At 41.6% G+C, this 25,484-nt stretch overlaps 1 protein-coding gene across 9 annotated transcripts in view; it reads right to left on the reverse strand.

Moving 5' to 3' along the window:
- Window positions 1-418: 418 nt before the first annotated feature.
- LOC124116724 (coiled-coil and C2 domain-containing protein 2A-like) overlaps window positions 419-25,484 on the reverse strand; it is a 50,592-nt gene continuing 25,526 nt past the window's right edge. For all 9 annotated transcript variants that reach the window (XM_048400333.1, XM_048400335.1, XM_048400334.1 and 6 more), the window contains 19 exons: window positions 24,790-24,940; window positions 23,694-23,832; window positions 22,911-23,117; window positions 21,694-21,786; window positions 20,517-20,608; window positions 18,868-19,032; window positions 17,315-17,381; window positions 16,457-16,566; window positions 15,653-15,749; window positions 14,051-14,149; window positions 13,291-13,476; window positions 12,198-12,398; window positions 10,553-10,642; window positions 6,691-6,787; window positions 5,352-5,503; window positions 4,058-4,180; window positions 3,108-3,268; window positions 2,730-2,805; window positions 419-1,814 (listed from right to left, as the gene is read on the reverse strand). In XM_048400333.1, the coding sequence (XP_048256290.1) occupies window positions 1,626-1,814; window positions 2,730-2,805; window positions 3,108-3,268; window positions 4,058-4,180; window positions 5,352-5,503; window positions 6,691-6,787; window positions 10,553-10,642; window positions 12,198-12,398; window positions 13,291-13,476; window positions 14,051-14,149; window positions 15,653-15,749; window positions 16,457-16,566; window positions 17,315-17,381; window positions 18,868-19,032; window positions 20,517-20,608; window positions 21,694-21,786; window positions 22,911-23,117; window positions 23,694-23,832; window positions 24,790-24,940 (2,495 nt within the window). In that variant the 3' untranslated portion in view covers window positions 419-1,625. The remainder of the gene's footprint in view (window positions 1,815-2,729; window positions 2,806-3,107; window positions 3,269-4,057; window positions 4,181-5,351; window positions 5,504-6,690; window positions 6,788-10,552; window positions 10,643-12,197; window positions 12,399-13,290; window positions 13,477-14,050; window positions 14,150-15,652; window positions 15,750-16,456; window positions 16,567-17,314; window positions 17,382-18,867; window positions 19,033-20,516; window positions 20,609-21,693; window positions 21,787-22,910; window positions 23,118-23,693; window positions 23,833-24,789; window positions 24,941-25,484) is intronic.

The raw sequence follows: 25,484 nt of genomic DNA on the forward strand, positions 1-25,484 counted from the left end.
CTTGGTGATTGTACGTGGGGTGTTTCCTGTTGCCATCGTTCACACGCTACAGTAATCAGGTCATGTGACAATGCTTGGTGATTGTACGTGGGGTGTTTCCTGTTGCCATCGTTCACACGCTACAGTAATCAGGTCATGTGACAATGCTTGGTGATTGTACGTGGGGTGTTTCCTGTTGCCATCGTTCACACGCTACAGTAATCAGGTCATGTGACAATGCTTGGTGATTGTACGTGGGGTGTTTCCTGTTGCCATCGTTCACACGCTACAGTAATCAGGCCATGTGACAATGCTTGGTGATTGTACGTGGGGTGTTTCCTGTTGCCATCGTTCACACGCTACAGTAATCAGGCCATGTGACAATGCTTGGTGATTGTACTTGGGGTGTTTCCTGTTGCCATTAAGAACAAGGTCCATGTAGTTTATCAATATTTTATATAAATAATTCAAGCATATGTGGACATGCTTGTTTTAATATATTACAAAATAGATCATCTAACAATCTTGCAATGGACGGATGCTGTAGATAAACATTGTTCCCCAACAGGAATACTGTTGCTCCAGGGTCTTGTGTAGCTTCGACATACTGATAATAATCCATCCATCTTTGACATAATACTTACGGAAGCAATATCAGAATGTGTCTTAAAAACAATAAAAGCCTTTTTGTAACTCACCCTTTGAAATTATGGTGTACATGTTTCAACATTATTTTTTAAATGGAGAAAGATCGTGTACCAGATAATTCCAGAACAGAAAAAACAGATTAAAAAGGGTTTCAAGAGTTTCTTCTGCTCATGTGAGCTGATGTTAAGAAAATCCTGCAATTAAAATACAAACTTCTGACCTTTTTCTACATAAAGACCTGTTGCTTACAGTTCATTGTTGACCAAGTTTGAAACCAAACTGATATGTCAGAATTCAGTAAACCAGTTATCAAATATAAACTTGGTAATGACTTGAAAGTTTTGGTAGCAATGTGAAAATGTAAGCCCCCGGGAAGTCAACATTTCATAAAATTCGGCAGTTTCATATTTAGACATGTTCAGAGCTCCAGATAGGTGTAAAATACACAACATATATCACCATTAGGCTTAAAAAAATAAAAGAATGGTTCTCTGGCAATGGCTTTTGAAAAATGAAGTGCAGGGGGCAGAGTGTTTTTTTTGTTTGTTCTTCAAGCAAGTATGAAACCAAATATTGTATACAATAATTTCAGCGAAATCGTGTTCTGAAGTATTGCAGCATTTCACTGCTGGGTTCGTGTGTTTCTTTTAAATTGAAATAAAAAGGAAACATGTGGTGGACTTTATGATGATGTGGACGGTGCCTGAGAACCAAGACTTATTTTTTTTAGCCTTACGCGATTAATTTTCAGTAATATTAGAACAACACTGTGTATCAACTCAATGTAACCTTTTCAACATGCGTACCTATATCTCTTCACAGATCTCTCTCATATGTGTATATATGCTAATTAAAAGCCAGCTGTTTTCACAAGTAGTCCTGGGTGACTTGCCAGCGGGAACAGTGTCGTACCTCGTACTCCCCTGACAACAGTATTCCCATCTAGGCACAGTTCGTGGAATGTCTTTCCTATATACATGGGTGAGAAACATATGGCACTATCGGTCGCGTATGAGCGATGCGACGTACACCCATATGGACAGGACGGAGTTGGAGTAGGGGTGGACGTAGACTGCCAGTGCGAACTCTACCTCGCTGGTTTCCTGGGCATGGACGCCAGTGGAGAACACAGATTCAACAATGGTCTCCAGATCCACAAAAGGCATGTTCATGGGGAAGCCAGACACCTGAAAGAAGTCAGAAACAGTGGAGATGGAATGCAAAAGTGAGCGAGTGAGTGAGTGAATGAGAGAGTGAGTGAGAGAGAGAGAGGTTTTACTCTGCCTTTAGCAATATTCTAGCAATATCACATCTTGGGGACACCAGAAATAGTACCCGTGTGGGGAATCGAACATGGGTCTTCGGCGGGACAAGGGAATACTTACCCACTAGGCTACCCCACAACCCCTGAAGTTTGAGGGGGCACGGGTGACCAAGTCGTCTAAGGCGCTGCAATTCGCTGTGCAGAGTTGCGTCCCTTGGGCACGCAAGAAACCTATGATTGTGGGTTCGAATCCCGGTTCGTCCAGATTATGTTTCTAGGTTTGTCAGCACCATACCCGTGCTTGTGGGTTTCACCGAAATGGTAAACATCTGAGACCTGCATCACTTCGGGCTTTCCTCCCACATTAAGCTGACACGCCGTGATATAACTGGAATACTGTTAAAAGCGGCGTTAAACCCAACTCACTCACCCACTCACTGAAGTTTGAGGAAGTTGGACTGATGATACAGTATTTCTGAAGCAAACTCAAAGAGATGCAGGCTTGTGCCGGCCACAAACACAGGTGAGGTGTCTGATCTATCCAGGCTTGAGTATTGTAATGGGTTGCTCATCAACATCGATCAAAGTCTACTCCACAAACCTGTCTGCAGGTTTTGGTTAGCAGATGTGGCATGATGGCGTCAATTACATCAGTCTTTACACTGGCTGCCCATCGAAGCATGGATATTATAACAGATCTTGACCATCACCTATAGGTGTGTGAATGCTATGGTCCCTTCCTGCCCTACCAATCTCAACACACCTTATGCACCAGGAAGACAGTTACAATCCCCTAACAACCATCTTCTGACAGTACCGACTGGTAGCAATGTCTCACCTTATATGAGCTGAAAGAGTTCTCCAGCTCTGCCAGGTGTTGCTGGCCGATAGACTTGCCACAGTTCTCCTCCAGACTGAAAGTAGAGATAAACAACTTGATCAGGCCACAATTTCATTTTTTTTATGTGAGGCTGCAGGCATATCAATATTTATAAATGTCTTTTTTTATACACATCATTCAAGGTGTCTGTGTCGATTACCTGATATAGGATGTAACAAGATAACAAGAAACATTAATTTCTGGATTGATTAAGAATATGTCTAGGCTACACTATAAAACTGACAATTTAAAAACAATATCAGGAAAGGATGGTTTCCTCACACTTCATCAAGGAGGAAAGTGACATTTGATATTCTAGGTAAAAACAAGACTTACACTGGCAGGAGTTTCCTCATGATCTGTGTACAGTGGCGGTTCCACCGAGTGATGTAGCGACTTCTCCACTCCATCATCTTGTTCTTCAACATCTGTTCAATCTTCTCCTGGAGGTCCATCACATAGTTCTTGTTGGTTCCCATATACACCAGCGCCTCTGGCTGTTAACACACAGGTGGGATATAAGCAAGTGAGGTGAGGTGAAATGGGATGTAACATCGCGTTAAAGGTTATTGCACCTTATACAGGTGTGTGTGTGTGTGTGCGTGTGTGAGAGAGAGAGAGAGGGAGAGAGAGAGAGAGCACCAAGAACAAGGCAGAGAGAGAGCACCAAGAACAAGGCAGAGTGAGTGAGTGAGTGAGTGAGAGAGAGAGAGAGGTAACAACAAGTACCATCTTTTTAACGTCTTTTGGTATGGTGTGACCCCGACCTCCCACTCTATGGGCAGACGCTCTAACACCAGACCACAGTCGTGAGTGACTGGGTGACTGGGTGGGTGGTTGTTCGGTTGTTAGGCAGGTGAGTGAGTGAGCTAGTTAGATGGATTTAACACCACACTGAACAGAATTTCAGTTACACATCACAGTGTGTCAGCCTTATGTACTTATATTGGAGGAAATCCCAAAATAATGCAGATTTTGGACATTAACCACCTAATCACTTTGGAGAAACTTGGACAGGCTTTCAGCAAAGTCACCGAGGCTGACCACAATCCAATTTAGTCACCTCTATAACAAGGAATAGAGTGCTGGAGACCTATTTCTACCTCTTCCACTCACAGGGTGGTTGATAGCATGAGCAACCATTTTCATCCTTGGGGTACCCACCTTGGACTGTAGCTCTAGACTCCTGACAGGCTGTTACAACCTGCATAATGAACAAGGGACCTATTCCGACCCACAAACTCTACCAGCTCTACAAACACGACGTAAGAAAGTCGTCTCCATACCTGTATACTACTGAGACCAGGGCTGGGGAATCCGCGCCCGAAGAAAGGACGCCACGTTGCAGTGTCACTGAGGTTAAAGGTGAGCTGTGCTGGCTTCTCGTACTGGTGGATGTTGGCCCAGATCTGTGGGACAAATCAGCATCCGTATACATGTAGTCTCAGAGAATGTTCAAACTGGATTACTAGATGAACATGAATGGCTGTACATGATCTTTGAGTACATTGAAACAGAATTCTTGATAGAAATTGAACATCACGAGCATTCAAAAGGCACCAGCATCAATACCCTACAGAACGAGACTTGCATTGTTTCATGGTTCAACCAAGGCTCGCTACATACAACTATTATCCATAATACAGGATATATACAAACTTAAGACACACATGTGATAACCTCTTTATCATATGTCATTATTAAGTTTGAAAAACCTATTTTCATCTCTGACATATGGTACTAGAAGTTGCAAGTTTCCCTGTAATGTGCACATTAATATACATTAATATTATGTCAAAAGGTCAGTGATAAGTCAGTCGGACAGGGACAACAGTCAATTGTTTTAACTGAAACTTGTTTTTAGTTACACAATGGCATAACTGCATACAAAATGACAATTGCCTACACATATCTTTCAGCAAAGTCACAGAGGCTGACCACAAAGCAATTTGGTCACCTCTATGACAAGCAATAGAGTGCTGGAGACCTTTCCTTTCTCAGCAAACAATCAGAATGCCCACCAGAGTAACTGCCATCAGAGCTACTCTAGTTTATGAGACGTCATGTCAGTTTAAATTCCTCCTGGTCTTGTCATAACAGTATGAAATGCAGTCAAATGTCCACACCAACAAAACGAAAAGGACCCCAAGCTACGGAGATTTATAAGCACAGAAATGGAAAGTGATCCCGCTAGTGTCCTCGCTAAATATTTTCGCAATTTATATCTCCAAAGTTGCCAAAAGTTGTCACATGGCTCAACTACATCCCTGTTAGACTTTCGAAATCTTCGTCTACCATTTTCATAATGATGACAATGATCTCAGTATTTTGTCCAGATCCTCCAATGATTAATTTGACCCGATCATCAACAGACATGGCCAGCAACATGTTTGTGTGTAAACAGAGAAACTAGTACATACACCAATTATAATATCTGCATATTTATCTGTAGACCTAAACAGTCTAAGTTTTTATTTGTTAGCTTTAGCTTGCTGAGAAGCCTACCCATTATATATACCCATCGGACTTGCTTTCATCTTCTGATCATGCAGTACCAGCTAAAAACACCACCCCACTCACGTTTTCTCCATTAATGACACAGCTGACTGACTGCAGAGGACAGTAGTTGTCGCGGTAGACGAAGTGTTCTCCTGTCCCAGCGTTCCATATCCAGAAGTCACTTTCTTCCTCTGTCAGCACGTAGGCCGTCGGCCCTTCAGGGATGGCTGTGCCTGTCACAAACAAAGATCACATTACCACCAACCATCAGTAGAAACCATCCTTTACTGTGGTGACTGAGTGTGGTCCAAAGCCTCACCCGGGATTATAAGACGTCTGTAAGTGTTTACAGGAGGCAAATAGGGATTATTTTATTTGTTCAAAATTTGGAAATTTCTGAGCTTTTGGGATATTTCTATATTGTATTCAAAGCTGTTGAACAAAAAATCTCCTTTCCAAAGCTTAACAATAGGCACAATAAAATTCCAAATTTGGGCTCTTTATGTTTTCTGCGGGATGAATATTAACATTCTGAAAATGGTTTGATGAATGCCTACATAGGTTTACAAGAGATACTCAGATCTGTATTATTTCCGAATAAAATGATTTTTAACAGTACTGAGACACAAGTTGCCTCCCTTTAGCTATAAGTTTCCAAGCTCCTTCCCAGCGTGCGACACCTTCGTTACACTCTCAGTAACATCGCTGCTACCAGTGTGGGCGCGGCCATTACAAGAATCTTGAAATTTGCCCTCTAACCGCAAATGTAGTAACGTTGATACTTTTGTTTATGTCTTTGGGAATGCCATCATATTTCATTTTGAAAAGGTTTACGACTGAGCATGCTTTCCAGATGAATTTACTTTGTTGTTTGTATAATCAGATTGGTTGGAGATTGCAGACTAACGAAAAATCAACCAACTTTACATTCTTACTATATCAATTACATGATAGTTTTAATGAAATAGAAATTCAAATTGACAAACAAAGAAAAGTAATTTAGCAGTGGTAAGAGTATTCGGCGTCACGACAGTCGTCACTTGTTTGTAAACATAACGGTCATTCAGTTGCGAGTTCAACTCCAAGCATGGTTGGGTCCACCTATCACAGTGGGGAGTTTTGACTGGTGGCAGCAATAGTACAGAGAGCTCCCCGAACGGACTATCGCTGTGAGGAGCTTGATAAGTTTCCTGGGAGTTCCACCCATTATCTTACACTTGATGTCGCTGTGTATTGCGATTTGAGCAGGCTATTTTTCTTTTCCCACCCTTAGTACTACATGGGCTTACGAGATAGACATCCTGACCCTGCTGGAACTGATGGCTGAGGTCGCCAGGTCAAGCCTCTCATCATCTGGTACATCTATTGCAAGACAGTATCAGTGAGAGCGACTCAATGAGAGCCTCTGTGACGCACTTACCAATCAGAAGATATGCCTTCTTTCCAAGCCCCAGGAAAAAGTTGACCAACAACACAGCATGTTCCTCTTCATCTCCTGCCAACATCTGCAGGAATTGCTGAAATATCAAGAAGACACCCAACTTTCACAGTGCTCGACACATATAGATGAATTAGACTAAAAAAATAACAATCTTGGTTCTCAGGCACTGCCCGGATCATCATAAAGTCTGCTGCACGTTTCATTTTTAATTCCATTAAAATACTAATACTTAAAAACAATGCGATCCAAAATAGGAAGCAGTTACTTCCTTTCACATGTACACTTCTTTACTGCGCATCTTGCATCTATGGTCATGGCAGCAATTGGAGTTTGTATGCTTGTTCATGTAGGTAGGCCCTTTCCCAGGTTGATGTTACACAACTGTCTATTTGGTTATATACCGGTACTAGTTTGAACAAGCAACAAAAAACACCAAACAAAAGAAACACCATCCATCTGCACTTTATTTTCAAGTGTCATTGCCTGAGAACCAATTCTTTTATTTTTTAAGTCTTATAGATGTTGACGTGTTTGCGTATCACTCAGCTGCCTGAAAATGAAGACCTGATCCTAATGGCAACAAACATGAAATACTCCATATTCCCCACCAATAGTAAGTTCTACACCAGCTGCCTGAAAACGAAGACCTGATCCTAATGGCAACAAACATGAAATACTCCATATTCCCCGCCAATAGTAAGTTCTACACCAGCTGCCTGAAAATGAAGACCTGATCCTAAAGGCAACAAACATGAAATACTCCATATTCCCCGCCAATAGTAAGTTCTACACCAGCTGCCTGAAAACGAAGACCTGATCCTAATGGCAACAAACATGAAATACTCCATATTCCCCACCAATAGTAAGTTCTACACCAGCTGCCTGAAAACGAAGACCTGATCCTAATGGCAACAAACATGAAATACTCCATATTCCCCACCAATAGTAAGTTCTACACCAGCTGCCTGAAAACGAAGACCTGATCCTAATGGCAACAAACATGAAATACTCCATATTCCCCACCAATAGTAAGTTCTACACCAGCTGCCTGAAAATGAAGACCTGATCCTAATGGCAACAAACATGAAATACTCTATATTCCCCACCAATAGTAAGTTCTACACCAGCTGCCTGAAAACGAAGACCTGATCCTAATGGCAACAAACATGAAATACTCCATATTCCCCACCAATAGTAAGTTCTACACCAGCTGCCTGAAAACAAAGGCCTTATCCTAATGGCAACAAACATGAAATACTCTATATTCCCCACCAATAGTAAGTTCTACACCAGCTGCCTGAAAACGAAGACCTGATCCTAATGGCAACAAACATGAAATACTCCATATTCCCCACCAATAGTAAGTTCTACACCAGCTGCCTGAAAACGAAGACCTGATCCTAATGGCAACAAACATGAAATATTCCATATTCCCCTCCAATAGTAAGTTCTACACCAGCTGCCTGAAAACGAAGGCCTTATCCAAATGGCGACAAACATAAAATACTCCATATTCCCCGCCAATAGTAAGTTCTACACCAGCTGCCTGAAAACGAAGACCTGATCCTAATGGCAACAAACATGAAATACTCCATATTCCCCACCAATAGTAAGTTCTACACCAGCTGCCTGAAAACGAAGACCTGATCCTAATGGCAACAAACATGAAACACTCCATATTCCCCACCAATAGTAAGTTCTACACCAGCTGCCTGAAAACGAAGACCTGATCCTAATGGCAACAAACATGAAATACTCCATATTCCCCACCAATAGTTAGTTCTACACCAGCTGCCTGAAAACGAAGACCTGATCCTGATGGCAACAAACATGAAATACTCCATATTCCCCACCAATAGTAAGTTCTACACCAGCTGCCTGAAAACAAAGACCTGATCCTGATGGCAACAAACATGAAATACTCCATATTCCCCACCAAAAGTAAGTTCTACACCAGCTGCCTGAAAACGAAGACCTGATCCTGATGGCAACAAACATGAAATACTCCATATTCCCCACCAAAAGTAAGTTCTACACCAGCTGCCTGAAAACGAAGACTTGATCCTAATGGCAACAAACATGAAATACTCCATATTCCCCGCCAATAGTAAGTTCTACACCAGCTGCCTGTGACTTGTTTCAAAGGAGCAAATGACACTTACCCATCATAAAAAAATAATTGATTAATATGCTGCTAGCTGACTGGTACCTTTAGCCATCTCAGTAAGATGATGTTACTATGAGGAGATCACTGGCAGCAGTGGTTACCATTGGACATATTATTTTCATTTGTTTTTATTCGGGTAAAAAATACAAAAGAAAACATAAAAAAAACATAAAATAAAGCAGTCGATCACTTGATTGAGTGAGGAATTACAAATGGTTCATTGATTGGCAAAAAAATAACAAATCCCAGAAAGCAAAAAACACACTTCCATGGCTAATCTGTTACTTGTGAAACATGTGATAGACGGAATGACAGACGGACAGAAGGCAGACAGCACTATTCCTTCGCAGCAGGGAATAATAGTAGGCCACTAATAAAGCTCAAGACCCTGCTTGGTAACCGCCTCTGTGGTCTAGTGGTAGAGCGTCCGCCCTGAGAGCGGAAGGTCTGGGGTTCGACCCCCGACCACGTCATACCAAAAGACGTTAAAAGATGATACTTGTTGTTACCCTGTCTGGCGCTCGGCATTAAGGGGCTAAAACAAGGACTGGTCGGCTCGGAGTCAGTATACTGTGTCTGAGTGGGGTGTTCATGTTAAACTGCAGCATGGTATCTCAGTGAGCTAGCACGATAAATCGGCATCAGTCCGGACTAGTACAAGCAGCCACACAAACACACACACGTACATGCACGTCGCTATATAAGTGCAATAATCTTGGACGCGACGTTAAACCCCATATCACCTCACCTCACCCTGCTTGGTATGAAGTGCATGACATTATTATTCCATTCAACAGATAGGTGTGCATTCCAAATTGTATTCTCAGCTTCCTGAGTGAGTGAGTGAGTGAGTCAGTGAGTGAGTGAGTGAGTGAGTTTGGTTTTACGCCGCTTTTATCAATATTCCAGCAATCACGGCAGGAAACACCAGAAATGGGCTTCAAACATTGTACCCATGTCAGGAATCGAACCCAGGTCTTTAGCATGATGAGCGAACACTTTAACCACTAGGCTACCCAACCGTCTCCTCAGCTTCCTGAGGAGTATACACATGCAACTGAGGCGTTAAAAGAACATGCTGCAATGTGGCAAGTCATTCCTACACATATTTTGTGATGACACATATCTAGAGGTACATATGCCACACACGGAAGCACACATAGCACGTTTCCTTTGGCAAATGACTTTGTCCGAATTATGCCTCATCCACAGTGTATGGGAACCCTGTAGGATGATAAGGTAATTTGACTGATAACCTTCTAGCGCCTCACAGGAAGCTTTGGTTGTATACTGCCTAGGGAGCTGAGAAAGAAATAGAGTGCACACTGATCCAATGACAGGGGTAATAATGGTGTAGCACCTTTAGCATGCCACTGTGTGGTGTGGAAACATGGTGCAAGAGATAGGCCTCATTATTAAGTGATCAATGCCTTCTGATCAACTACTATTGGAGATATGAGTGTCATCATAGCGTTATAAAACAAACAATTTTAGTCAACTAGTCCTTATTATAAAGATTACATATAGCAAAACCCTTAAAAAGGGCCAATTTCTACTAGTCCTTATGATACCTTAACTATTAGGCAGTTTGGCAAGGACTACAGGACTAGTGCCAATTTCTAACGCTGCATCATAACGACGATTTACTATGCGAGTGTTGGTACTAAGACTTACGTCTGAGGTGCTCCAGATGTCACACAACCCTGGGAAGACGACTGAGTCAGACACGGAGGGGATGAGAGACACGAACCTGGCCGTCAGCTCCTGGAGTACATGATAAAACACTTCACATACAAGGCTCATACAGTTTCAGCAATAAACACTTGACCTTGTGTTCACGGCGCCAGAAGGAGTTGTGCAGATGTGTGTCCCTTAGATTTGTTTGTTTGTTGTTTTGCCGCACTCAGCAATATTCCAGCTATATGATGTAAATAATCGAGTCTGGACCAGACAATCCCAAAAATGATATCATGAGCATCGATCCAAGCAATTGGGATACTATGACATGCATCAACCCTTAGAAGCCATGATCTTCTAGTCATGGCCTCCAGATTTATCTCTGATAAAACCATTATGATGACATGAGCGACTGTTATTGCAGTTGATTCTGAGCCATGAATTCAATGGCCATGAATGTATAAAAATACAGGTTGTTATGCAAAATTACAGATGAATTATATCATTAAATTAAATAATATAGTCAGAGAAATAACTCGAATTGGCTGAATTTGGAAGTAGAATCAACAGATTTGAGTGACTCTTCTATTACTCATAGTACCAGCCCTAGAGGTAGTCAGTATGGCTGGGACGGGTAACTCGGGTACCTGGGTGGGTACTGAGTAGGACCCGGGTACCCACAGGACTACCCGGTCCCGTGGTTAGTCACGTGACATATTGTCTAATGACTAAAATTATCTGGAACTCTATGGTTACACTACAAGTCATTAATGTTCGCTTTTCTTTCTGACTATGCACCCATTCCTTCTGATTTTTCATATGGTTGAATAAAGATATAACTTAAGTCAACTTCAGTGTATGCATGACCAGTTTGTTTAATACAGGTATCTAAATACGTTTTGCAAGGGCTATGCTAAAAAAGTTCCCATTCGGACATTTTGAGACATCTCATGTGGCCTACAGTGGGTATCCGGGCAGGGTAGGGAAATAGGGGTGGGGGGTACCCGAGTAGTAAATTTGGACTCGTCCCAGCCCTAGTAGTCAGGACAGATCATTTGAGTCACTGGCAGTATTTGAAATTAACTTTGCTCCTGGGGTCCTTGAGGTTTGCTGCTTAGTATTTGAATCTAGGGACCCCTAAATCTTATTAGTTCTGACAACAACCCACTGACTTTCGTACCTACTTTCAATCAGTGCCTGGTTACCAAGCTTTTCACAAAGATAGCCCATTCCCAATGATAGCCCATTCACGGAGCTCCCCATACAGTCTTTGTTTGTCGATTTATATCTATATTTTATTTCAACGTACATGTAATTGGTATAGTAAGAATGTAAGGGGGAAGTTGGGTGCCTTTCTGTTAGTCTGCAATCTTGAATCAATTCGATAAAATAAACAAAAGGAAATTTCTCTGGGAAATAGTAAATCAGTCATAAAGATCCTCACATTTCACAATAATAACATTGCCAAAATAACATAAATGTCTCAACATTTGGGGTTTGAGGGGAAATTTCAAGATTCTTGTAATGCTACTTGCACACTGATGCCAGTGATGATACCGGGAAGCTGGAGGTGTCACACCCAAGGATGCAGTTTGCCAGGCTACACATCAAGGGAGACTACTCTGTCAGCCCCAGAACATACCGCTGTCTTCTCCGGGCCGAGTTCCCTGCCCATGATATCATCTGGTGGCTTGAGAGACTTGAAGTATCGTGTGATGAACACCGACTTCCCGTTGACGTCGACCACGGTGGTCTTGAACTCCCGCCGAGGGAACTTCTTGTTCAGCTCTTCCTGCCACGTCTCCCCATGCACCATCAGCTTCTCATCCTCATTGGTTGAAAACTGTCACATGACCACAGAACGGTTGTCAACACTTCTCATAGCCACACTGGTTCACTACGGCATATAGTGAATATCTATTTCCATATCTTGTTATCTTCTACAATGTGTATTTTAAGAACATTTCTTAACTTAAGATAATCGCATTGAAATCTTTTATGTTGAAAAAGTGTTATTAGGTTAAAAAACAAAAAAATGGTCTCGGTTCTCAGGCACCACCCGCACGATCACAAAGTCTGCAGCACTTTTCATTTTTATTTCCATTGAAAAAATAAATACCAAAATAATCTTAATACCTAAAAACAATGCGGTCCAAAAATGTACACAGTTTACATGCGCACAGCTTTACTGCGTATCATGTGTTATGGTATGGTAATGCTGGCAATAGGAGTCTGTATGCTTGTTTATGTAGGGAGGCTCTTTCCCAGGTTGATGGACAGCTGTTAATTTGGTTACATAATACATTTGTACATGTATTTTGAACAAGCATAAAAAAAAACACGCAAAAAAAACACACACCCGCCCTAACTATTATTTCAAAAGTCTTTTCCTGAGAACCAATTCTTTTATTTTTTTTAAGTCTTAGAAAAAAAGTGATGCAGCATACTGCATACATGTGATAATTTCCTCTTGGGTCTTTTCTTAGGTCAGGGTTAGATTTAGAAGTATGAAGAATCCTCCTTTCACATACTTAAGCCACATTTCTACATTTGTTCTGCTCTTAAAAGAGATGAAAGAAATCAAACATTTTGTCAGTCAACATTTCAAATTACTTTCGCAGCAACTTTTCAAACTTTACCCATCTTTGAAAATTGTCTATTCTAGTGAGTCCAAAAGCGTCCTTATCATGCATTGTCCTTATCAGTTTCCACAAATCTAAATCACAGTAAAGCACCTTTTCCTTCATGAGTTCCGGGGGGTTAAGAGGTGGCTCTATGGTGATGAAGAGACTGAGGTATGTGTTGCCCTCGCCGCGACCGATGCTCTCCTCTACCTCCGAGTCAGGTCCTCGACCCTGAGACAAGTCGTACGTGTAACCTAGCAACACAGGCGGTGTGTTCAGACGGAATGTACCATCAATCTGAAATGAACAAAAAATCACCATGTTATAAGAATGAATGTTATTAGCATTATCTGGCTAGACCTAAGTGGTGTGTTTGTTGTTTAACGCCTCACAATAGTCCAGTCATATGATGACGGCCTGAACATAATCGTATCTGAACCAGACGATCCAGTGATTGATATTGGGAGCAACAATCCATATCGTCGGGGTACATTGACACGCCTTTAACCACGTCAACGAATCTGACGACCCCATCCATTAAGTCACCCATTATGACCAGCATAGGTTGTTGCGGACCTATTTTAACCCAGAATCCCGACGAGGAAGCATGTACGATGACACTCATTTAACAGAGTCGGAGCCTGAACACCTAATTCCCATGTGACGAGAAGAGGGAACCTATATAAGAGGGAACCTACTGCCACCTGAATACCCAAGGGAGAGTTCCCTGGAGTTTGTTCAAATCGGGATATGACTGTATTTTTACTCTCTCATTCTATTCAAGTGACTTTAGAGCAGAATACTTCTTCCAAACAAAACAAGAAACATTTACCGCAGTGACAAGACATATTGAATGCCTCGGACTACTCACTTTGCCTTTGTGGTAGAGTGTGGAGAAGGGTATCTTCAGGCACCCCAACCATTTCTTCTCTATCCTCTGGTGTATGTTACTCTCCCTCTGCCGGTCATCCTGCAACACAGCCACACATTCCATACAACTACTGGCACACATACATGGAGGAATGCTGCTTCACACTGGAGTTGGCAGTATTCCACTCACTGCAGCCTGTGCTGACTCAACTTTGGGCTGAGCAAACAGGTGGTTGACAGAATCATTGATGCACAATACACAGGTCCCACACTGTAACCACCTCATCCTTATTAGACGATCATACAAGCATGAGGTACTAGGAACTGCCTTGGAATGCCCATGGGGTATTCTGTAGTCAGGGACATGATTGAGTGGGTGAGTTGGTTTTAATGCCGCTCTTAACAATGTTCCAGTAAAATGTCAAGACAAGTCAGCTTGATGTGGGAGTGATGCAGTTCGCAGAAGTTTACCACTTTTGTGAATCCCATGAGCACTGGTATGGTGCTGACAAACCTAGAAATATACCTGGGGTGAACCAGGATTCGAACTCACAATCCTAGGAACAATGGTTATCATTGTTAAGAATTCTAAGAATACTACCTCTATTACATCATTGCCAAATTCCTGTGTTTTGGCTGCAATCACAATATTACTAAATCTTCTGATTTTCAACAGAAGTCCTCTTCACTGTCTTGGAATCCCTATGAGGAATTCTTGAGTAAGGGACATGAGCTAAGACATGGGCACAATTAAATGGGGAAATATTTACACATTAATAATTTGCATATTACAATTGCATATGTCTGCAATGGAGACCATCTTGGGTTATAACCTTAACTATGATAGACACCAAGACGGCATCCTCAACAGGTCTTCAAAGGCTGGTTTTGTTTATTTGTTGTTTAACGCCGTGCTCAGCAATATTCCAGCTATTTGACGGTGGTCTGTAAAGAAATCGAGTCTGGTCCAGACAATCCAGTGATTGATATCATGAGCATCGATGTGGGATACTATGACATGAACAAAGTCACCCAGTCTGACCACCCGATCCTGTTAGTCGCCTCTTATGACAAGTATGGGTTGCTGAAGACCGATTCAAACCCGGAATCTGTGAAAGTCAAGGTGAGTGAGTGAGTGAGTTGGGTTTAATGCCGCTTTTAACAGTATTCCAGTCATATCACGTCTTAATGTGGGAGGAAAGCCCGAAGTGATGCAGGTCTCAGACATTTACCACTTCAGTGAAACCCACGAGTACGGGTATGGTGCTGACAAAAATGAAAAATTGAAAATATCAAATTTGTCCTCTTAGAATATTCTTTGTATCATACATGAAAATTCTACATAATTATGTATGTCGTGTGCACATCGTGTGCAGATATAAAACCTTATCCTTCACCTCCTAACATGGCACGATGCCACATGACATTTGATTCAGTCTAACATAACAGCAATGGTAGATCCATCCTAAAAGAGAATTTAAGATAAATTCAGGACAAATATTTGATGGCAGGATATTCGGGTGGATTTGAAGGAGTGTTAAAGTTTTGTTCCTAAAACAAGAGTCTCATGTGAATATGAAAGCGATGGCAGCAATGGTCCTACCTCAAGGATGTCGACGATGTTTTCATCAAATAGGTTGAGGTAGAGGCAGTCTGTGATCTGCTGGAGGCTGTTTGTGCTGAAGTCTTCGTTAGGAGCCCTACAACATAACACAGACATGAACCACAGAGTTGTCTCCCCTAACACTGATTCTTAGACCAGCTCCATGCTGTCATCAGTACTGTACTCAATCATTTCCTGCAATGTACCAGAACAAACTGACAGGGAATCGGCATCATAACAATGGGAGTCAAAATTCATGATACACTGCAACCAACTTATCTGCCCAAACTGGCTTCCACAGGAGCCATTGCTTGGGTGAGATCAAGCGACATCTTCTATACTAGGAGATATTGCTACAATGAAATTGCATCATGATGCTTTGCAGACCATTGTGACATCATCAGTTATGATGATGTCACAATCAAATGACATCACTAATCTCTGCCACTGAAGCTGGTTAGCTGTACTTATGATACTGATTATTATTGTTTACAAACTAAAAAAGTCGAATGACTTTGGATGATGCATAGCATCTCAGTCGAGTGTCTTTTTATATCAAACATATTAACAATCCCAATCTTAAAGTCTCTTTGTAAGAATGATACAGTATGTGATGTATTTTAGATGTAAAAAGATCAATGAAAGACTGGCAACTTTCATTAATACTCTCACAAAGAAATAATTATCCAGTATTAGATGTGGCCTTTTGTTGTGATGAAATTGCCACACTAGTATGAAAGCAACAAGCCCACGTACTTCACTGGGTCTACTAAATACAGGTGCTACACACAGAGAGTATATTACTTGAGATCTAGGGACAGTTCCTCATTGAAGCTGGGGTTGGGGCCATCTCCGATGCTGCTTCTGACCGTCTCCCTCTGAAACATCACCTCCACATACGGCCGCACCAACGTCTGAAAGGAGCACAAGTAGGTAGCAAGGATATTCCCTCACAGTTACATGCTGTGCCATTCATATCAACATTCTCTTACATTTCATAATATTCCATTTTTCAATATTTCCTACAATGTCAAATTCAAAACATGTTAAGGTTCTTAATGCGACATAGTTGAACACAAATAAAACAGATTTCAAATTGATCATTCTCAAAACTTAATAGCTTAATACAGACTCTGTGATTCAAACCGTGCCCATTTTCACTGTCTGACATAATAAAAGGAATAATTCCAATCCCATTAGTCTGTTGACATGAATATTAGTACAGCCTTAGAAATCTGTTCTAAAATTAGTGACAAGTAAACATCCATTGATGGCAGTCCCCATTGACTATTACCAGTTCTCAAAGCTTCAATTTTGCTACAAATTGGAACTGAATAAAACTGGCATAAAATGTAAACATAGTAAATTTGTGTCTTGTTCAAGCAGGACTAGCTACAAACACTCAACTAGTGAAACAAGGTTCACACTGGTCCTCTGGACTAGTCTAAAAAACAACAACAACAGTTTCTAAGGCTGTACTAATATTTACTTTACCAGACTTACAAAACGGATTTGACTGACTTGAGTCATAAACGTTAGGTCTGCCAATTTACCCGATCCTAGTCCCCTATTAAGCAGTTCAATGTAAACTATGCAACATGAAAAATGTCGAATGGTCTGCTTTCTTTATCATGCGAGGTCTCGGACAACTGGACAACTTACTTCTCCGGTGATGTTCTTGACTAAAGTTCTCTCCGGGTCTCTTGATGTGGCAGCACCAGTGGCAGGCCTGTAAGGGGAGATAACTGTATCTCACTCTATGTGGGCAAGCATTCAAAAATGGCACATCAAAGGCAAACACTTTCATTTAGTATTAAACATGTTACCCTTTGATATATACTACTCAAAAGAAGTCAAAGAACACCCTTTTGTTTCCTATTACTATAGGTAATCTGCCGTGACCTCATTCTTTCATATTACTATAGTTAATCTGCCGTGACAACATTCTTTCATATTACTATAGTTAATCTGCCGTGAACTCATTCTTTCATATTACCGGTACTATAGTTAATCTTCTGTAATCCCTTTCTTTCATATTACCATAGTTAATCTGTCATTAACTTCTTTTGAGTAGTATAGTCATTTTAATGTTGCAACTGTAGATCTAAACTCTGTACCATAGGTACTTGGGTATTTGGGTCCCCATCACTTCCACAGTTCATCCATATATGGATAGTCACATGACCACATATGACATCAATAGTTCCCTGGCACCAACACAGCAAAGATGGATGAACATGAACACAGATCCAGCTCCAACATTAAGAATCAAAGTCAAGTGTATCTTGTGACATTGTCATAACCCTAATGTTGAACATAAAAGGTTAAGCAGGTCCCTCGAGTCAGGAAGTGAGTGAGTCCGTTTAACACTGTTTTGAACAGTTATATCATGGCATGTCAGTTTGATGTGGGAGGAAAGCCCAACGTGATGCATGTCTTAGACGTTTATGTTAGACGCTTACGTTAGATGTTAACTAGCACGGTTATGGTGATGACAAACATAATCAAGGCAACGGGTATTACAAGTCACGATCATCAGATTCTTCCATGGCCAATGGACAAACAGTGAACAGCGGCCCCTTAGACGACTGGGCCAACTGCCCATGTCCCCGTACCAAGAGTCAAATACTAAAGCACAACCGCACAAACTCATTGTCCCCAGGAAGCCCCTAATTTCTATAACTGATCATGAATCGCAGTATAAGCTGTAGCAGGATCACGAGGGGTACATGGGGTTTTATGCTGGCTCGTGGTATAAAACCTAACGCTGGACGCTTAAAACCTCATGTACCCCTTGTGATCCTGCTACAACAAATTTATCTTACCAACATGTTTTAATATTACATTGTAAAGGAATTCAAACAAATTCCAAATTGATAGAAGACAGCTTTTCGAATGAGCTGAGGTTAGCTTGTGCAAGGTCATGTGACTTCCACTGACTCGGAAAAAGCATGCAGCTTTTTGCTTTGAAGCAGGGTATAAGGGATTTCTTCTGCCTTTCAGAAATCCATGTGCAGCCTGACTTGCTCATGGCGGGGTATAAGAGATTTATTCCCAGGTCGAGAAATATTCACCACCAATGCAGGATACAAAGTATTTCATAAAGATCAAGTGGACTGACTAATCAGATCTCATCATTCTGACATGGAGTTATGATAGCAAACATTGTACCCATTAAGTCACACATATAGATTTGTAGCTCTATGAATGCCTACCCCTTGGTTTTCCTGATTGGTATGTATGATGCCCTGATGATGTTGATAAGGATGTTCACCTCCCCGCCCGACACCGCCTGTGCTGTTGCCTTCTTCCTCTCCTTCCTCACTGGCTTCAATGGCCGCCTCGGCTCCGTTATACGGGATAAACTTATAAATAATGAGCTGAAAGCAAGAACAGGTGATGGATGTATTTTCTTTAAAACAACTAGATGTCAAGTTTGATGTGCCAAGTGACATCAGTGGGTGTATAGGGTTTTGTGAGCTGAATGGGCTTGTATGCAACGAGGGTGAACACAAACATTTACCTTGTAAAATCCTGTACACCCCGCTAGTGACACATGTACAAATTTATCATTACAAGTTACCAAGTAACAAGCCTTATTTCTGGTGAAATATTTGTCCGAGAAAATTAGATCCATCTATCAGATTTTCAGCATAGTTACTTAAAGTGTGAACAATGTCAATTGTGACATGCGCAGTAAGTGATGTCACATCAAACGTTATGACTTCAAGTCATCAATACAGGATGGCTATAGGTTTAAACAAGGCACCAAAGGACCAACCATATACCTGGATTCTTTAACAAGTGATGATAAAAGAACCATCAGAAAACTCGAGTCCTATGAATTTGATTCATGTGAAATACACATTGAATGATGAAGACTATTTGCAGTTTACGATTACGCACATTACAAGAAGGTACTGTCTCCCTGTCTTACACGGTATGAGGGTTCCTACAGTATTACAGTCACAAAATTCAATGACTTTTCAAGGCTCCCTCCCCGAAAATAAAGGCCATGCTAACAAATATTTCCCCATGCTCATTGGCTAAATAAAATCATGTCCCATTTGACACCATCATGCCATTAGCATGGTATGCCTTGAGCCCCAACAATAAACTTGTTACAGAAATGGGCATATTCTACTCTAAGGAGGAGGAGGAGGAGGAGGAGGAGGAGGAGGAGGAGGAGGAGGAGTGAGTGAGTGAGTGAGTGAGTGAGTGAGTGAGTGAGTATGGTTTCATGCCGCTTTTAGCAATATTCCAGCAATATCACGGCGGGGGACACCAGAAATGGGCTTCACACAATGTGCCCATGTCTGGAATCGAACCTGGGTGTTCGGCGTGACAAGCGAACGCTTTAACCACTAGGCTACCCGACCGCCCCTCTACTCTAAGGAAACTGCAGATCTGACTATATTGAGTGACTATACTTGTGTAGAAATATAGTTTTCTTTGAAGTTTTAACAGAATTCAGCAATTTGCTTGTCCCAGAAAATGAACCGCTCATGAACCATTCCTTTTCAAGACACATTATCCATTTTCAAGGTAAAATCCTTTGCAAGGAGGGCATACGAGGATTCAGAGGTGGGGTTCAGGGGGTCCTGATTCCCCCCCTTTTGGAAACCAAATGTAGTATGTTGTAGGCAGTAACATTGAATGAGAGAGGATTTTGATATTTTGAACTCCTCCCTTTTAAAAATGCTGGATCCGCCCTTGGAGGGACCTAAAGTCTCAAGCCTGTTTTCAGGTCTGTGTGAATAGTTGGCACTTATTACCATGTCAAGACAAGACTAGAAGAAGATATCCCCTCTGTAAGACATGACACAGCTGGTATGGCAGCCAGTGCTGTGTACGGTATCCTCACCCAATGTTCGGCACCACATCCTCCACCACCATGTCCTCCAGTCTCTTGGAGTGTGCCGCCATACGGAACCTCTGCATCACCTGCTCCCGAACCTGCACAGACATGATAGATGAGGTGAAATGGGGTTTAACGTCACATCCAAGATTATTGCACTTATATAGTGACGTGCATGCACGTGTATGTGTGTGTGTGTGGCTGCTTGTACTAGTCCGGACCGATTTATAGTGCTAGCACACTGAGATACCATGCCGCAGTTTAACATGAATACCCCACTCAGACACAGTATACTGACTCCGAGCCGACCAGTCCTTGTTTTAGCCCCTTAATGCCGAGCGCGGGACAGGGTAACAACAAGTACCATCTTTTAACGTTTTTTGGTATGACGGGGGGATCGAACCCCTGACCTTCCACTCTCTGGGCAGACGCTCTACCATTAGACCACGGAGACGGTCACAGACATGATAGATGGGATGAGGGTAGGTCCTTACTTCCACCCAGCACAGAATGGAATACAGGCAAGCTTGATACAGTTCCCCTGTCACCTGATACTCCAGGTTCCGTTTGTTGACAGCATGGTCAATGTCCAATACCAGATCAACATTTGTTCTGTATCGATACACTTACTGTCCAAACTATGTTCCCCATGTTAAATAATGTTGAGATACCTGCAATTCTCCTGTGCAACATGATAATGAACTCACCAATACCATCCATTCTGTACTGATAGAAACAGACTGATATTTCCAGTGTTAAAGTTAAATTCAGCCTTGGAGGGTTTTTCGTTTTACTAAAATGCTTACATACATGTATTGTGATTGTTTAGACAGGAAATTATCAAGGATTCCAAACTAAGAGCCCTTGGCAGCCAAATTCGAAATTTCTTCCTTTTTTTATATGAATCTAGAAGTTCATCAAGTCTTTATTTTAAATATATTCAGAGGTGTTTAAACAATATATTTTAACACTGCATTCAGTGCAACATTGAAGCCCTGTCGTTTTATTGGTTCTGTTATCAGTGACATACAGTCACATCCACAAAACTATAACATTAGTTACAAATATGAATATGAATATGACCTTTTAGTTTGACTGACATTTCCTGTAGACATGGGCAGAATATCAGCCATTGAGCAAGTCTAGATGAAGCCCAGTTAGGGGAGCTGTTTCTCCTGCTTACCCTCTGCATGAACTTGTTGACGGCAGCTCGATGTGACTCGATGTCCTCCTTCTTCTTACTGCGGTCCTCTTCCCTCTGTTTTTTCTCGTACTCCTACAGGACAAGGAGGACACGGCATCAGTTGCGAGGACCTTACAGTTATCAGCTGGGACATCTAACTACATTGTACACATTCAAACTGGGAAGTCAATGAAGACAGAGTTGACTCATGGACTTCAACTTCTTTATCCCTTCAAAGCTTTGTTTGTTTGTTGTCTAACGCTGCACTCAGCAATATTCCAGCCACATGACTGCGGTCTGTAAATAATGGAGTCTGGCCCAGGCAATTCAGTGATTGATATCCTGAACATCGATCCACGCAATTGCGATACGATGACATGCATCAACCAAGTCAGTGAGCCTGACCACCCGATCCTGTTAGTCGCCTCTTACGACAAGCATAGTCGCTTTTTACAGCAAACATGGGTTGCTGAAGACTTATTCTACCCCGGATCTTCACGGGTCCCTTTCAATGATATGATTCAGTAGAGATGCCAGTCCTTTCATAAAGCATGTGCATTCTAGAGAAATCTTAAGTCGAATCTATCATCATTGATACTCAAGCTTCTAAGATGCCACTTAAAGATGAAACATACACATCCTCTTTTGCAGCAGGAATCATTGATGTAAGTCTTGTAACACAATTAAAAGTCCAGTTCTCGTTCCTGTACAGAGGTAGGGGGCCAAGATGGCACTTCAACTAAGTCCCTTAGCTGACACAATCAGCTGGTCATGAGTTTGAATCCCAGTAACCTAGAATATGACTCCTGGTCTGTCAGGACGATTCCCATGTGTATCACCAAGGTGGTAAATATCTACAGCCCTCCTCCTACAGTAGGATGACACGCTGTGATACAACTGAAATACTGCAGCCATGTGTATTACCAAGGAAAGGAATGTCTACAGCCCTCCTCCTACAGTAGGATGACACGCTGTGATACAACTGAAATATTGCAGCCATGTGTATCACCAAGGAAGTGAATGTCTACAGCCCTCCTCCTACAGTAGGATGACACCCTGAGATACAACTGAAATACTGCAGCAGCCATCAGCACTAACTCCCACATCCAGCAGAGATGTTTACCATTGTTCACAAGCATGACATTACTCCATATCACAGAGATAATACTGCACCTTGAACTTCCTTACAACCAGAGTTGAAAGGTCTTGTTACTCACGGTGAAAGCGTCTCTGGGAATCTCTCTCTCATAGACCGGCACCATCTTGAAGTTGCGGAACTCGTGCACCTCGCTGTCTCGGTACTGCAAGAGACGAAACCGCTTGTTGCCCTCCATGTCCTCGTCCGATGTCAGGTCAAACTCCTCCTGAAGCTGCTCCAGACGGAAGAAGTCTCTCATCTGCAGGTCGCCCTGGTCGCTGCGGTTCTGTAGTTACAGAGCAATGAGTATACAGATCAGAGAGATAGCCATGTTGCACGAATTTGGGAGGATTATCTGCAGTTATTTTTTTACACAAGATTTCCCTATTTTTTATCCAGTTGACTGGATTTGCCTGAATTGGAATCTAGGAAACGGAAATATTTAGAACTTTTCAGATACCTTTGTTGTGATTTATTACTCCTAATTATGCTCCATTGTACCAAAACATTGTACAATATAACGAGTGAGTGAGTGAGTGAGTGAGTGAGTGAGTATGGTTTTACGCCACTTTTAGCAATATTCCTGCAATATCACGGCGGGGGACACCAGAAATGGGCTTCACACATTGTACCCATGTCGGGAATCGAACCCGGGTCTTCTGCGTGACGAGCGAACGCTTTAACCACTAGGCTACCCGACCGCCCCGTACAATATAACCATACACACTCTCCTCGCTCTATTTCTTGAAAATTCCTACCTTCAGTAAAATTCTTAATTTCTTCTGATAAACAATACAGCACAAAATGCACCATCTCAACAAAGCTGTTTCTCAAAAAGTATGTGTGGTTCCTCCCTACTCACTCCCAGCAGGTAGACGAGGTCAGCGTTGGCGGGGTCATTTGGGTCCAGCCGAGACTGCTCGAACCACTTGGCGAGCTTCTCCATGTTGACCACGCCAGTAGCACCAATAGCCGACACAGGGTCCATCTGCTTCATTGCACTGTAAACGGATTGAACGTGATTCCCTGGCATTTCATTGGCTAACCAACTTATTTTGCATTATGTTTCCATACACCGAAGGGTTTAGACCACACCCACAAATCGACTACCATTTGCTGATTGGCTGATAATAGAAAAGGCACTTTTTTGTTTTGTGACGAACGATGTCACTGATTTCGACTCGTTGTCTGAAGTTGTTATAAGTATGAACTTCAATATGTTTTTGTGTTTATTGGATTCTAAACCTTATTGGTTAAATAATATTGGTAAGGTGTGAGAAAAACACACATTGCGCATATCAGAATAAGACAAAACAAGACATTACCCCCCAACCCACGCAGATGGCCCAAGAGCAAACTAAATTATATCGTCACTCAAATTCAGTTTATTTACTATCTTTCACAATGATGTATTTCATAGGAATTGACTTCAAAAGGTTTTTACGTTTATTTTTTAGGAATTCTAAATCTGTTACGCTAAGTGTGCAAAAAAACACAGATTGCTCATATCAGAGAGACACGACATCACCCCCATCCTAAGCAGATGAGTCAAGAACATACTAAATTATATAGTCACTCAAATTTAGTGTGATAGATCAAAGACGTAAATGGATATATGTCTTTGGATAGATATATTTGGAAACATTAAACAGATCAAACAATTTCTCACTTAAGTAATTTCATAAATCTAATCATACTCAGGTTTTTATTTATATAACTGAATAATATAATTGCGGACATAGCATAAGAACATGATATTCGTCCTCTATATCACTCTAAATACATAGGACAAAGACTTTGTTCTAACTGTATTACTTCACATTGCTGCATGTCAGCAGAATTGGAGATGATCGCCCAATGATGTAGTTCTGTGATATGTCATAGTACTGACAAACAAAGAAACAATCTTGGATTTGAACTGTAGTCTCAATTTCTAACAACATCCAAATGTTGCTTACTTGAATATGTTGTTGGTGGAGAGGTTGGAAGATGGTGGAATGAGAGGTACTCCAGTGTCGTCCACAGCCCATGCCACAGAGGTGTTGATTATTCCTGTCGTCATCAGAGTGATCAGGTCGTCCCCAGACGCCACGAAGCTGAATGGCACAGCTGGACATAGACAGACACATATGCAAAATCAGAGTGTACACAATTGCCCCCTTAACTTTTAGAGAACAAACAACAAGCTATGAGGATCTACACATTATCTGTTCGTTCAAACTTATTGCATTTATATATAGAGACATGCATGTGTGTGTGTGTATGGCTGCTTGTTCTCGTAAAGACTAATGGCGGTTTAAAAGTAATAAAGCAATAAAATGTTAAGCCTTCAGAGAAATTTCCTTGAATCTAGCCTATTGTTATGAAGCTGTGATGTCATGGACAATGGCTGATGTCATATCGTATTGTACTTAACAATGAACATGACGTCATGAGCAATGGAAGATGTCATATCGTACTGTACTTAACAATGAACGTGACGTCATGGACAATGGATGATGTCTTATCGTATTGTACTTAACAATAAACGTGACGTCATGGACAATGGATGATGTCTTATCGTATTGTACTTAACAATGAACATGACGTCATGGACAATGGATGATGTCTTATCGTATTGTACTTAACAACGAACGTGACGTCATGGACAATG

The sequence above is a fragment of the Haliotis rufescens genome, unplaced genomic scaffold (genome assembly GCF_023055435.1).
Source record: "Haliotis rufescens isolate VD_foot unplaced genomic scaffold, xgHalRufe1.0.p SCAF_2, whole genome shotgun sequence".
Lineage (NCBI taxonomy): Eukaryota > Metazoa > Mollusca > Gastropoda > Lepetellida > Haliotidae > Haliotis > Haliotis rufescens.